Source organism: Macaca thibetana, chromosome 3 (genome assembly GCF_024542745.1).
Source record: "Macaca thibetana thibetana isolate TM-01 chromosome 3, ASM2454274v1, whole genome shotgun sequence".
NCBI classification, from domain to species: domain Eukaryota; kingdom Metazoa; phylum Chordata; class Mammalia; order Primates; family Cercopithecidae; genus Macaca; species Macaca thibetana.
The window spans coordinates 141,302,773-141,318,439 of record NC_065580.1 but is presented as its reverse complement, the minus strand read 5'-3'; the positions used below and the strand labels follow the sequence as shown (position 1 = coordinate 141,318,439).

Sequence of the window (15,667 nt, the reverse complement as noted above, 5' to 3'; positions counted from 1 at the left end):
GGGCAAGTTCATAGAGTAAAGTGAAAGCAAGTTTATTAAGAAGTAAAGGGATAAAAATGGCTACTTCATGACCAGAACAGCAGCATAGGCTCCTCTTTGGCCATTTTTATGTTATTTCTTGATTACATGCTAAATAAGGGGGATTATTCATGAGTTTTCCAGGAAAGGGTGGGCAATTCCCAGAACTGAGGGTTCCTCCCCTTTTTAGACCATATAGGGAAACTTCCTGACATTGCCATGTCATTTGTAAACTCTCATGGCCCTGGTGGGAGTGTCTTTTAGCATGCTAATGCATTATAATTAGCTTTTAATGATCAGTGAGGATGACCTGAGGTCACTTCCGTTGCCATTTTGGTTTGGTGGGTTTTGGCCAGCTTTTTTTACACTTGCTGTTTTGTTTTGGTTTTGGGGGTTTTTTTGGAGACAGGGTCTCACTCCATCACCAAGCCTAGAGTGCAGTAGTGCAATCTCAGCTCACTGCAACCTCTGTCTCCCAGAGTTCAAGGGATTCTCGTGCCTCATCCTCCCCCTCCCACCACCCTGAGTAGCTGAGACTACAGGAATGCACCACCACACCTGGATAATTTTTGTATTTTTAGTAGAGACGGGGTTTCACCATGTTGGCCAGGCTGATCTCAAACTCCCGACCTCAAGTGATCCGCCTGCCTCGGCCTCCCAAAATGCTGGGATTACAGACATAAGCCACCATGCCTGGCCTCATCTGCTATTATTTTAGAGTTGCAATGTGTTGCTTGTCCTTCCTCTTAACAAGTATTTTATTGCTTTTATTGAGCAAATAAAAGCAATAATCAAAACAGTGCTAGTGAAAGAATGTTTTTCTGTCTTCCCAAACTGGAGGGTAGACATTCATTTTTTTAATTTAAATATTTATTTAATTTTTATTTGGAAATATATATTCACAGAAAGTTGCCCCAAAAATGTACAGGGATGTGTCATGTACCCTTCATTTTTCCCCCAATGTTAATGTCTTCCATAACTATGAATATAGTATACTCTTATTACTCTAGTAACAAGAAATTGACATTGACATAATCCACAGGGTTTTATTCAGATTTCACCATTTATGAGCCCTCATTTGTGTGTATGTGTGTGTGTGTGTGTGTGTGTGTGTAGCTCTATGCAAATTCATCACATGTGTAGATTTGCATAATGCCCAGAAGAATCAAGATACAGAACTACTCCATCAGCCTATGACCCTCGTGATTCTCACCTGCTATTCTTTTATAGTCACAATGTGTAGCTTAACTTTTCTTTTTCACAAGGTTTTTTCATTACTTTTATCAAGTAAAACTTTATTTTGAGGGGACCAATTTATCAATTTTTCCTGTTATGAATTGTGTTCTTGGTATTGAGTCTGAAAATTCTTTGTGTACCGCACCTCACCCCCAATGTTTTTGTTGTTTTTCTAAAAGTTACATAGTTTTATCGTTTACGTTTAAGTCTATGATTCATTCTGCATTAATTTTTGTATAAGGTATCAGGTTTAGCTCAAGGTTCATTTCTTGGGGCCTATGGCTATTCATTGTTCCAACACCATTTTTGGAAAGGCTATCCTTCCTCCACTGAATTGCTTTTGCACTACTATCAAAAATCAGTTGGGCCGGGCACAGTGGCTCACACCTGTAATCCTAGCACTTTGGGAGGTCGAGGCAGGTGGATCACTTGACATCAGGAGTTCAAGACCAGCCTGGCCAACATGGTGAAACCCCATCTCTACTAAAAATACAAAATTAGCTGGGCTTGGTGGCGCATGCCTATAGTCCCAGCTACTTGGGAGGCTGAGGCAAAAGAATCGCTTGAACCCAGCAGGCAGAGGTTGCAGTAAGCCAAGTTCAAGCTACTGCACTCTAGCCTGGGCAACAGAGCAAGACTCTATCTTTAAAAAAAAAAAAAATCAGGCCAGGCGCGGTGGCTCATGCCTATAATCCCAGCATTTTGGGAGGCCGAGGTGAGTGGACCACGAGGTCCGCTCAGGAGTTTGAGACCAGTATGACCAACATGGTGAAACCCCGTCTCTACTGAAAAATACAAAAATTAGCCGGGCATGGTGGTGTGCACCTGTAAACCCAGCTACTCAGGAGGCTGAGGCAGGAGAAACGCTTGAACCAGGGAGACGAAGGTTGCAGTGAGCCGAGATCACGCCATTGCACTCCAGCCTGGGTTACAGAGCAAGACTCCGTGTCAAAAAAAAAAAAAAATCAGCTGGGCCTATTTGTGTGCATCTATTTCTCATTCTCTATTCTGTCCCACTGATCACAGCGTCTTGACTATAGCAGCTGCATAGTAAGTAGTAACATCATTGCAAGTGATTTCTCCCACTTCATTTATTTTTTTCAGAAATATTTTATCTATTGTTGGTTCTTTGACTTTCTATACAATTCAGAATAAACATCAATATCTAAAAATAAACTTTCTGAAATTTTGATACAAATTGAAATAAACTTACAGATCAATATGAAATAAATCTATGTTTACTATGTACAATCTTGACCGTATGAACACAGGATACCTCTCCATTTCCTTTCCTTCCTTTCTTCCTCTCATGTACATTTCCTAGTTTCAGGATAGTGAGATGTTTTGTTAGGTTTATAGCTAAAGTCTTTTGTTTTAATTGGAGGGATTATAAATCATATAGCATTTATAATGTGTTTTCATATATTCATTGCTGTCATGTAGAAATGTGTTTGACTTTTTATGTGTTGCTCTTGAATCCTACAATTGTGCTAAATTCACCTTTTTTTTTTTTTTCTTTGCGTCTTACTCTGTTGCCCAGGCTGGAGTGCAGTGGTATGATCTCGGCTCACTGCAACCTCTGTCTCCCGGGTTCAAGCAATTCTCCTGCCTCAGCTTCCCGAGTAGCTGGGACTACAGGCATGCACCACTACACCTGCCTAATTTTTGTATTTTTAGCAGAGACAGGATTTCACCATGTTAGCCAGGCTGGTCTCGAACTCCTGGCCTCAAGTGATCCGCCCACCTCACCCTCCCAAAGTGCTGGGATTATAGGTGTGAGCCACCACACCTGGCCTGAATTTTTTTATTCCAGAGTTCCCCTTGCATATTCTTTGAGTGTTGAGATGCTCCTGATCATACTCTAGTATGGAGATGTGTTCTTGAGAAACCTGAGACAGAAAGTAGAGAAGGGCAAGCCCCTCACTTTGAGAGAGTAAGTAGAAGCACAACCATGGGGTTCTGAGTTGTCATGAGCCCCTCCAGCTGCCTGCCATGGAGCTGATATCCCTACTCTTGGGTTACTCCAGTGACCAGACAAAAGCAGGGCTGTAGTGTTGTGACTCCAATGGGCCACCCAAGAGGAGACGGCTCCCATGAGAAGACAGGGAAGCAGTGTGGGGTTGGGAGTCAGGAGGGATTACTTTCTCCTCTGTTCACAGAAGGCTAAATTTACTCATCTGCTACATTGTCACCATGGATATTCTGGAAGAAAAATACATTTTCTAGATGCAGTTCCTACATCAACAGCATCAGCACCACTTGGGATTTATTAAAAATGTAAATCCAGAGTTTTTGAATCAGAAACTCTGAATCAGAAACCCTGGAACTGGAGCCCAGCAAACTGCTTTAACAAGACCTTCAGATGATTCTAATGTGTATTCATGTTTGAGAATCGCTGCTATAGAAGAGCATGAGAACAAGGAAGTAACATGAAACAATTTAAATAAAAAAGTTAAAATGATGAGAACATTCAAGCAAAGAAATGGAAAATGAAGAGTCAATGAAGTAGGAGTTAAATTGAGTGTAGTGTTCAGTGAAGAAAGTGTTTCAAAAAGGAAGGCATAATCAACTTTGTCAAAGGCTGTTGGGTACACTGAAAATTGGCCATTGAATGTGGCCACAAGGAGGCCATTTGTGACAATCATCCTAATGGTTTCCACAGATTGATGATGACAAAAGCCAACTGAAGTGAGCTCAGGAGAATATGGAAGCAGAAAAAGTGGAAATGACAGGTAAAGAAAACTGTTTTGGCCAGGCGCGGTGGCTCATGTCTGTAATCCCAGCACTTTGGGAGGCCGAGGCAAGTGGATCACGAAGTCAGGAGATCGAGACTATCCTGGCTGACATGGTGAAACCCCGTCTCTACTAAAAATTAAAAAAAAAAAAAAAAAAGATTAGCCAGGCGTGGTGGCAGGCGCCTGTAGTCCCAGCTACTCAGGAGGCTGAGGCAAGAGAATGGCTTGAACCCAGGAGGCGGAGCTTGCAGTAAGCAGAGACCATGCCACGGCACTCCAGCCTGGGTGACAGAGCGAGACTCTGTCTCAAAAAAAAAGAAAACTGTTTCAAGGAATTCTTCTGTAAGACTATTTAGACCACGGATGGACATCCAATCTTTTGGCTTCCCCAGGCCACACTGGAAGAAGAAGAATTGTCTTGGGCCACACATAAAATACACTAAAACTGATGATAGCTGATGAGCTAAAAAATAAATAAATAAATAAATAAATAAATATTAAAATCTCATAATGTTTTAAGAAAGTTTATGAATTTGTGTTGGGCCGCATTCAAAGCCTTCCTGGGTCACATACAGCCTGCAGTACCTGGGTTGAACGAGCTTGGTTTAGACTTTCCAGGGTTGAGAGGAAGTTTCTTTTTAAGATGACAGTCATAAAGGTATGTCTGCAGGCTGATGGTATTGATCAAGTAGACTGGGAAAATTTATAATGCAGGAGAGAGAGAAATAATTTCAAGAGCAAGATTATAAGAGATCCCTGCAGATCAGATGGTTATAACGACCTGCATTAGTCCTCCCCCATATTGTTAAACCCAAATAATCTTGTCCCCATTGGATGAATTCTACTACTGGCCTCTTCTTGGACTTACTCTGTGGACAATTTGGCAGTAACATATGGGACTAATAGTCTCCAAATCTGGTTCTTTAGTGCTCCCACTGATTCTGGCATCTTCCCAACATCCGTTCAATAAGTCTCTTTTCTGCTTGTATCATTCAGAGTCCATTTCTGTTGCTTGGAACCAATACTCACAACTAACACAAAATCTCAGGTCACCTTTTTTTTTCCATTAAACACATAGGATTACTGAGGCCTTGAGAGGTTAAGTAATTTGCCATGTATCCCACTGTTAGCAAGTGGCAGACTCTCCTCCAGATCATTCTGATTCCAAATCACAAGGCTAGAAACCCTCAAAGAACAGAAAGGTATTTTCAGTCTGTGAAATAATAAAAGTTAATATCCCTACTGATATGACAGGTCCAATATAAACCAAAGAAAAGCACAAGCAGATGTATAAAAAATCTTAAGTTTCACAATGTAAATTCCAAACATCTAGTTTACCACCTGGATCATACTAGGCACTCAACAAATATCTGTTAAACACAACATGTATTACAAGAATTATGTTATATATTATTATGTATGTATACAAAATGCATTATTCTTTCCCTTACGAATTCTTACACACTGTGATTCAAGGAACTCTAAGGGTCTAAGAATATAACTTTTAGGGCTGGGTGCAGTAGCTCACGCCTGTAATCTCAGCACTTTGGGAGGCCGAGGCAGGTGGATAACCTGAGGTCAGGAGTTGAAGACCAGCCTGACCAACATGGTGAAACCCCGTCTCTACTAAAAATACGCGCGCCTGTAATCCCAGCTACTCTGGGGGCTGAGGCAGGAGAATCACTTGAACCTGGGAGGCAGAGGTTGCAGTGAGCTGAGATCGTGTCACTGCACTCCAGCCTAGGTGACAGAGAGAGACTCCATCTCAAAAAAAAGAAAAAAAAAAAAGAATATAACTTTTATATCATGCATCCTCCCTTTCAAACAGCCATGATTCACCATTTACTTCCCCTTTTTCCAAAAGTAAGCAACACACTCCCATTTTATGCTCCATAAATATTCTCTGGTGGCATGTTTTATATATTTGTTGTTAATAAAAATAATAATAGATAAGGGCCCTTATATCTTTATCTTGCCTTCTTTTTTTCAGGGTGTCACTGACCTTTATATGTCTTCTTTCAAAAGGACTTCTTAAAAAGTTTTCCCTAATTCTCTAAAGACCCACTGAAATGTTCTCCACAGTGCTTGGATACCTGACACTGAGGTGGAATATTGGAATTGTGTGTTAAACGTGTTTTTCTTCTAGTAGTAAAACAGCATAAGGGAGCTAGCTCCCTGAAGAGCCTTACAGGTTTACATGAATTAATTTAAGGAGCTTATCCTATTCCGCTCTACACTCGGGGCAACCATAATTGCAGTCGTTGAATGCATTGGGTGATAACGTCTCTCCTCAGCACTCTTCTCAGAGCCTTAGCCACATCTTTATTCCGGAGAGTGTAAATCAGAGCATTCAATGTGGGGGTAACGATGCTGTAGAACACAGAACCAACTTTGTCCTGCAATGGCGTGCGCTGGGACCTGGGTCTCATGTACGAGAAGATGCAGGCACCGAACCAAAGGGAAACCACCATGAGGTGGGAGCTACAAGTGGCAAAGGCATTTCTCTTGCTCCCAGATGAACGCATCTGAATGACACTTCGAAGGATGAAGACATAGGATGTAGAAATCAGCAAGATGGGGAGGAGAAGAAGGAGGATGCTGCTGATGTACATGGTCTCATACACAGTGATGTCGCCACACACCAGCTTCACAACAGCTGGGAACTCACAGTAGAAGTGGTAGACTTTCCGAGGCCCACAGAAAGGGAAGTGCATCAAGATCGCTGTGTGAATTAGGGAGTTCACGGACGCCCCCAACCATGACGTGACAACCATCATCAGTCCCACCCTCTTGCTCATGAGCACAGCATAGCGCAGTAGATGACAGATGGCAACATAGCGGTCATAGGACATGACAACTAAGAGAAAACACTCGGCACCACCCAGAGACAAATAGAGGAAGTGCTGGGTTGCACAGCCCACAAAGGAGATAGACTTCTTGCCAGATAGGTAGTTGGTAGCCATCTTAGGGATGGTTGCGGAGACATGAATCAGATCCATGAGGGAGAGCTGGCTGAGCAGGAAATACATTGGTGCATGAAGCTGGGGATCAATGCAGATGAGGAGAATGTTGAGGGTGTTGCCACTCACGGCAATAAGGAAGACCACCATGGTCAAGGAGAAAAGGAAAAGGTGGGTAAGGGAGTCATCAAAGACCCCCTCAAGGATGAAGTCTGCCAGAGAGGTCTGATTCCTCTGCCACCTTGTTCCCTTTCTCAGTCCCTGGGATAACAGAGAGTGGAGATAAAGGGTGTGATTAGAAATACTGGGGTCCAGCATACCCGATGAAAAGCACCTTTTGATAGAAGACAGAACCTGTGAAAAAAAAAAGTTTCCATTTCTAATTATTCAACCTCTCTAATTATTGAAATAACCTTTATTTAAAAGAGAGCTTAAAAATCTGCCTTCACAAACATAATCACTCTGAAATTTCAGAATATCTAGACTCTATTATCAAACTTCAAGTCTCTTCTCATTAAGAAAGATATATATGTGTGTGTATGTGTGATTATATATGTATGTGTGTGCGTATGTTTATTCACCATTTACTTCCTATGCTTCCAAAACACACATACGTACACACACATACACACACACATGTCTTTCTTAATGAGAAGAGACTTGAAGTTTGATACTTAATAGAGTCTAGATATTCTGAGATTTCAGACTGATCGTATTTGTGAAGGCAGATTTTTAAGCTGTCTCTCTCTCTACACACACACACACACACACAGAGTTTGGGGCAAAGCTTGAGGGGGTTGTTTATTTTATCAGTGAGAATTTTATTAGAAAAGCTAAAACACTAAGAGATTTCTCTTACACAATTGTGGAAGCTGGTTAGGCCATCTATACATGGCTGTTACCTTTGTGTCTGATGCTGGAACTTTAAGTCCAGAGGGCAAGTAGTCAGGAAAAAAAATGGATATAAAAAGTGGCAGATCAAAGGCATGCTGGAACCCATAAGCATGAGCTGTAACCCCACAAAGGCAGACTGAAACCCACGTCAGTTCTTGTTGCCTCTGAAATTGGTGGTGTGGATATCCTGCAGAAGCTGGGGCGCTTGTTAATGGTCCGATTAAGAATGCACACACCTGGCCGGGCGCTGGGGCTCACGCCTGTAATCCAGCACTTTGGGAGGCCGAGGCAGGCAGATCATGAGGTCAGGAGATCAAGACCATCCTGGCTAACACGGTGAAACCCCGTCTCTACTAAAAATACAAAAAATTTAGCCAGGCGTGGTGGCGGGCGCCTGTAGTCCCAGCTACTCGGGAGGCTGAGGCAGGAGAATGGCATGAACCCGGGAGGCGGAGCTTGCAGTGAGCAGAGATCCCGCCACTGCACTCCAGCCTGGGTGACAGAGCGAGACTCCGTCTCAAAAAAAAAAAAAAAAAAAAAAAAAAAAAAAAAAAAAAAGAATGCACACCTGACCCAGAAGTCAGAAAAACTAAAGGAGAATCCAAAGGAAGGCCTTTTGAAGACCGTCTGGTTGGCAACACTTTTTGGTGCTGGGGCAATGTCCTCCAAGATGCAAAATATACTCTAAATCTGCATTCAACTTATCCTGCTGTTCCTCCCATAGCAAGATTCATGGATCCAGAAATCACCAGGTAGAAGCGAGAACGAGTCCTCTCACTGTAGTTTCTGTAACTGTGACCCACCAGCAAAATTTTAGCTTTCTATCCCTTCACTTTTAGGTTCTGCTGTTTTAGAGGTCTTAGTTCCAAAGGGAGAAATTCTTTCACCAGGTGTCACAACAATAATCCCATTTTCTGATAGTTAAGACTGCCACCGTGCCACTTGGGGCTTCTCATAGAACTGAATCGATAGGCAATTAAGGTTACTCTATTCGCTAATGAGACTGATTCTGACTAGCAACGGGAAACTCAGTTACTATTACATGGTGAGGATAAGGAGAATTATGTCTACAATCAGATTTTCTAGGGTGCACTCTCATGTCCCATGATGTAAGCCAATAGAAAACCACAACCCAATTCAGACAAGACTGCTAGTGGCCCAGATGCTTCAGGAATAAAGGTTTGGGTTACCCCACCAGGCAAAGAATCATGAATAACTGTAGACAAAGAGAATTGGAATGGGTAGTGAAAGCAAGTCATTATAAATACCAGCCAAAACCATGTAAGCAGCTGCAGAAACAAAAACTGTAATAGTTATGGGCATTTATTTGTGTATGTGTGTGTATGTGCATACTGAATATTTGTTTTCTTCTCCTCTGTCATCCCCTATATCTAACATAAGATATATTAATAATTGTTAATTTCAGGCTGGGCACAGTGGCTCACATCTGTAATCCCAGCACTTTGGAAGGCCGAGGCAGACAGATCACCTGAGGTCAGGAGTTCGAGACCAGCCTGGCCAACATAGTGAAACCCATCCCTACTAAAAACACAAAAATTAGCCAGGCGTGGTGGCACATACCTGTAATTGCAGCTACTTAGGAGGCTGAGGCATTCGAATTTCTTGAACCCAGGAGGCAGAGGTTGCAGTGAGCCAAGGTTGTGTCACCGTACTCCAGCGTGGGTGACAGGGCGAGACTCCGTCTCAAAAAAATAAAATAAAAAAGATGCTGGAGAGGATGCGGAGAAATAGGAACACTTTTACCCTGTTGGTGGGACTGTAAACTAGTTCAACCACCGTGGAAGGCAGTGTGGCGATTCCTCAAGGATCTAGAACTAGAAATACCATTTGACCCAGCCATCCCATTACCGGGTATATACAAAAAGGATTATAAATCATGCTGCTATAAAGACACAGGCACACGTATGTTTATTGCAGCACTATTCACAATAGCAAAGACTTGGAACCAACCCAAATGTCCATCAATGATAGACAGGATTAAGAAAATGTGGCACATATACACCATGGAATACTATGCAGCCATAAAAAAGGATGATTTCATGTCCTTTGTAGGGACATGGATGAAGCTGGAAACCATCATTCTGAGCAAACTATTGCAAGGACAGAAACCCAAACACCGCATGTTCTCACTCATAGGTGAGAATTGAACAATGAGAACACTTGGACACAGAGTGGCGAACATTACACACTGGCGCCTGTCGTGGGGTGGGGGGAAGGGGGAGGGATAGCATTAGGAGACACACCTAATGTAAATGACGAGTTAATGGGTGCAGCACATCAACACGGCACATGTATACATATATAACAAACCTGCACATTGTGCACATGTACCCTAGAACTTAAAGTATAATTTAAAAAAAAAAAAAAGTAACCTTAATTGATCCCTCAAATATCCACCACCCTATTCTTTTTGTGTTTTTTCTCCTAAATGTCTTTCTAGACTTTCATGCAGTGCAGATTATCTATTTACCTTTTAGAGTGAAGAACTCAGAAAGAGTCACATCTGGCCAGGCACGGTGGCTCACGCCTGTAATCCTGGCATTTTGGGAGGCTGAGGCGAGTGGATCACCTGAAGTCAGGAGTTCGAGACCAGCCTGACCAACATGGAGAAACCCCATCTCTACTAAAAATGCAAAATCAGCCGGGCGTGGTGGTGCATGCCTGTAATCCCAGCTACTCGGGAGGCCGAGGCAGGAGAATCGCTTGAACCCGGGAGGCAGAGGTTGCGGTGAGCCAAGATCACACCACTGCACTCCAGCCTGGGCAACAAGAGTAAAACTCCCCCAGGGAAAAAAAAAAAAAAAAAAAAAGTCACATTTATTACTCTGTCTCTTCTAAGGCAACCTACAGTATCATCTTTCTGGCTGTCACTTCACACTGTTGTTTCATACTCAGCTTCTAGTGGACTAAAAGCTCAACTTCTCCCATGCTCCTTCTGATCACTTCAACCCATTAGAGATATCCACACACTTCCCTTTTATTTAAGTATCCATATACTTCTCCATCACTTTCCACATTAGTGTCCATCTTTCTGTACAAATCTCCATGGTGTAAGTTTTTCACCATCTGACCTGTGTCTCTCTTCCTCCCTTCAGCAACTTTGCTAATAATTTTCCATTCTGATTTGTGGCCTTCAAGTGACTTTTTTTTCTCTGTCTTCTGAGGAAGCTTTTCTCATGGGTTGGTCAAATGTCATCCTCTGACTTAAGGGATAAGCTGACAATGCCCTAGTTTCTAATGAAGTTTCCTAGATACCTCAAGCCTTAATATTACCTTACCTGGAATTTCCTCTGCAGAGACTCGTAGGAAGACAAGCATAGAAGTGAAATGCAGAGGGCAAGAGAGGTCCACGCTGACCCACGTGTTGGCTACTGGTGATCAAAACAAGCCTTTTCTGAGGTGCTCACCAGACTTCCTTCCCTAAGCCTGGAAATTTCCATTTACATTACATTTTGGTGGAACGGCATAGGAGAAATTGCCCCAATGCAGCCATTGTTCTTTGCACTAACTACCCTAATGACAGAACATCACCAGGACTAATGGGACACATGTGTGTTCATATCATGAGCTCCATCAACACACATCAGGACAGATTAAGCAACTGAACTTCTTTAGCCTCTACTAGTCGGGCCTTTGAATCACACATATGCTTCCTCTGGCTCTATACGTATATTTGAGACAACCCTCCCTTCCAATATCAGAGCTTGGGCAATAGGAATTTCCATTAATATCACTTTATTAAGAAGGTAAACTGAACACCAGTTTAATCGTGAATGTGCCCAGAGTCAAAATAAAATCTGTTATGGTTTTCCATTGTTTTGGATCTCTCAAGGCACTCTCTTCTTAGCTTTACACCTCCTCCCCTCCTTAATAAAATATAAATTTGGCTTTCTGACTGCATAAATGTCTTCTCAATAGTAATCATGGGGGTTAGAGTAAGAACGTTCTTGGTCTGATGTGAGCCAATCATAAGAAAAAACGGACATCATCTGGGAGAAATAAAACATCCCCCTAACCCAGAGGACCTATGCCAGCTGAGGCAAATTGAGGACACTAAATAGAATGGCGTCAGGGATTCCATCCCAGAAGACACATCTTGCATCACTTCTGGAGACCATTACTCAAGATGTCAATTAGACTGTGCTGTACGCACTGACATAAGCATCCCCAAAGGGCTTTACTTGGAGTTTGTTCCAAGTGATGAGGAGAATGAGATATTTTGCAGAGTGAGCCTGAAGATAACAGAATATTCTCCTCAGGGGCCAATTAACTGTGGAGATCAACAATTCTTAGAGTCCATTGATTGTTTTTCACTTGGGAACCCAGATTTCTGTAACCCCTTTCCACGCAAGCCTTTTGAGAAGACAGTCTGAGTAATAATATCTAGTCTCTTTTGCCCACAGCACCCTTTTGAGGGTTTTCCATGTGCCATATCATAGGAAAGAAGTCAAGGAATAGAGACAAGCAGTTCCCATCCTAGCTGTTGGTTGTACTCCAATTTCATAGACTACATGAATATAACATGTCAAGAGATTTCACGTAGAGTGTAGTGACTCACACCTTTAATCCCAGCACTTTGGGAGACCAAGGTGGGTGGATTACTTGAGGTCAGAAGTTTGAGACCAGCCTGGCCAACATGGCAGAACCCTGACTCTACTAAAAATACAAAAATTAGCCAGGCATGGTGGCACACATCTACAGTCCAAACTACTCAGGAGACTGAGGTAGGAGTATCACTTGAACCCAAGAGGTGGAGGTTGCAGTGAGCTGAGATCGCACCATGACACTCCAGCCTGGGTGACAGAGTAAAACCTCATTTCCAAAAAAAAAAAAAGATTTCAGATACAGAGGGAATAGAAAAAAATGGCATATCCATACCTCCCCTTCTTATGCATTCCCATATCAGTCTCATACCCTGCTCTTCCTTTCCATTATAGGGTATGTTGACCTCTTCTTTTTTTCTCCATCTCAACTCAAATCCTAAAATGCTTTGCTTCACTGATATTCGCTGGTTGTTTAAAATTGTGTAGCACTCTCCCCCACTCGCTCTCTCTCTCTCTCACCCTGCTTTCTCCTGCTCTCACTTTGCCTTCTACCATGAGTAAAAGCTCCCTGAGGCCTCCCAAGAAGATCATCGGATACAAGCACCATGCTTCCGGTACAGCCTGCAGAACCATGAGCCAATTAAACCTCTTTTATTTATAAATTACCCAGCCTTGGGTATTTCTTATAGCAATGGAGGAATAACCTAATACAGATTGCAAATAATTTCTCTCATTCAATAGGTGGGCTTTTTATTTATTTTTTATTGCTTCTTTACTGTGCAGAAGCTTTTGAGTTTGATGTCATCCCACTTGCCCGTTTTTGCTTTTGTTGCCTTCCTTTGTTGTCATACTCAAGAAATCATGATAAAGGCTAATGTCAGAAAGCTTTTCTCTTATGTTTTCCTCGAGTTTTATGGTTTCAGGTCCTACATTTAGGTCTTTAATTCATTTTATGTTGATTTTTGTGTATGGTGTAAAATAAGGGTTTAATTTCTTTGTTTGCATGTGGATATCCAGTTTTCCCAAAACCAGTTATTAAAGAGACTATCCCTTTTTTTCCTTCACTTTTGTTGTTGTTGTTGTTTTGTTTTGAGATGGAGTCTCACTCTTTCGCCAGGCTGGAGTGCAATGGCATGATCTCGGCTCACTGCAACCTCCGCCTCCCAGGTTCAAGCAATTCTCCTGCCTCAGCCTCCCAAGTAGCTGGGATTACAGGCACATGCCGCCAAGCCCAGCTAATTTTTGTATTTTTAGTAGAGACGGGGTTTCATCATGTTGGCCACAATGGAAAAGAGACTATCTTGTCTTTATTGTACATTCTTGGCACCCTTGTTGAAGATAAGCTGACTGTATATGCACGGGTTTATTTCTGCACTGCCTATTCTGTTCTGTTTGGTCTATATGTATGTTTTTATGCCAATATTGAAGCGACGTCATTTGTCTGGGGAAATACCCAAGGTTCGTTGTCTTGTGCTAAGGAAATCAAATATGAGGACACATACAAGGAGTGGGTTTAACAGCAGAAGTTTAATAGCGAAAGAAAGAAGAGAGAGCTTCCTCATGCAAAGGAAGGGAACCAAAGTGGGTTTCCAGGTTTGGGGTGAAATGCAGTTGACTTTATAGAGGGGCTTAGAAAGGCAGTGTCTGATTTTCACAGGGCCCAGGGGATTGTTTGGACCCAGTGTGCCATTTACATAGCTGTGATTAGGCTAGCCATCCCACCCTAATCTTTTATTATGCAGGTGGGGTCTCCACCTGGCCAGCACCATGACATTTGCACATGTGGCAACAAAGAGAAGGGAGGAGAAAACCTCCATGTTGGATGTACCTGGCTTCCAAGTATCTCTTTTCTATTGGCACAGCTGCCAGTATTCACCTATGCAAGCTTCCAGCTTGTATATCTATGCTTGCAGCTTGATTTTTCAGGCTGCTTTTTGTTAGAAAAGAAATGATGTGGGGGCTGCTTTTTATTAAAAGGAAATTCCACTGATAATTCTTTTACCCTTACTAACTGCCTAAATAATTCCTTTTTAACTCCTATATCGGTATCATGCTGTTTTGATTATTGTAGCTATGAAATATAGTATTAAATCAGGACTTGTAATGGCCCTAGCTGTGTTTTTCTTGCTCAAAATTGCTTTGGCTATTTGAGGCCTTTTGTGGTTCCATATGAATTCTAGGATTTTTTTCTATTTCTGTAATAAATACCATCAGGATTTTGATAGAGACTGCATTTAATCTGTAGGTTGCTTTGGGTAATATGAACATTTTAACAATATTATTCTTCCAATTCACTAACATGGAATGTCTTTTCATTTATTTGTGTTTTCTCCACTCCAAAAACAAAATAATACACATTCTTATCATCTGCAGTGGCACATACTCTAAAATCAACCAATCAGCCATAAAACAATTCTCCACAAACTGAAAAAAACCAAAACCATACCAACCATACTCTCAGACCACAAAACAATAAAAATAGAAAACAATAAGAACAGCACTCAAAACTAAACAATTACATGGAAATTAAACAACCTGCTACTGAATGACTTCTAGGTAAACAATGAAATTAAGGCAGAAATCAAGAAATTCTTTAAAACTAGTGAGAACAAAGATATAATATACCAAAATCTCTGGGACATGGCCAAAGCAGTATTAAGTGGAAAGTTCATAGCACTAATGACCACATTAGAAAGCTAGAATCTCAAATTAACAACCTAATATCACACCTTGAGGAACTAGAAAAACAAGAGCAAACCAAACCCAAAGCCAGCAAGAGACAAGAAATAACCAAAATCAGAGCTGAACTAAATGAAATTCAGGCGCAAAAAAACCATACAAAATATCAATGAAACCAGAAGTTGATATTTGAAAGAATAAGTAAGATTGATAGACCACTAGATAGACTAATAAAGAAAGAGAGAAGATCCAAATAAACACAATCAGAAATGACAAGGGGACATCACTACTGACCCAATAGAATTATTAAAAAAAAAAAAAAAAAAAAAAAAAAAAACCTCAGAGTATAACAAACACCTCCATGCACACAAGCTAGAAAACCTACTAAAAGTGGCTAAATTCCTGGAAACATATAATCTCCCACCATGAACCAGAAAGAAATTAAAAATCTGAACATACCAATAACAAGTTCCAAAATTGAATTAGTAATAAAAAGCCTATCAACCAGATAAAGCCCAGGATTAGAAGGATTCACAGCTGAATTCTACCAGATGTATAAAGAAGAGCTAGTGTCATTCCT

At 41.5% G+C, this 15,667-nt stretch overlaps 1 protein-coding gene across 1 annotated transcript; it reads right to left on the bottom strand.

Annotated features, from left to right (window-relative positions):
* Positions 1-5,766: 5,766 nt before the first annotated feature.
* LOC126950503 (olfactory receptor 2AE1) lies at positions 5,767-7,586 on the bottom strand. Its single transcript, XM_050784142.1, has one exon. The coding sequence runs from the start codon at positions 7,265-7,267 to the stop codon at positions 6,221-6,223; it is 1,047 nt and encodes a 348-aa protein (XP_050640099.1). The 5' UTR covers positions 7,268-7,586; the 3' UTR covers positions 5,767-6,220.
* Positions 7,587-15,667: the final 8,081 nt, after the last annotated feature.

Coding starts and splice junctions, on each gene's coding strand:
- LOC126950503 (XM_050784142.1), bottom strand. CDS start 7,267: ATGCTGGACCCCAGTATTTCTAATCACACCCTTTATCTCCACTCTCTG.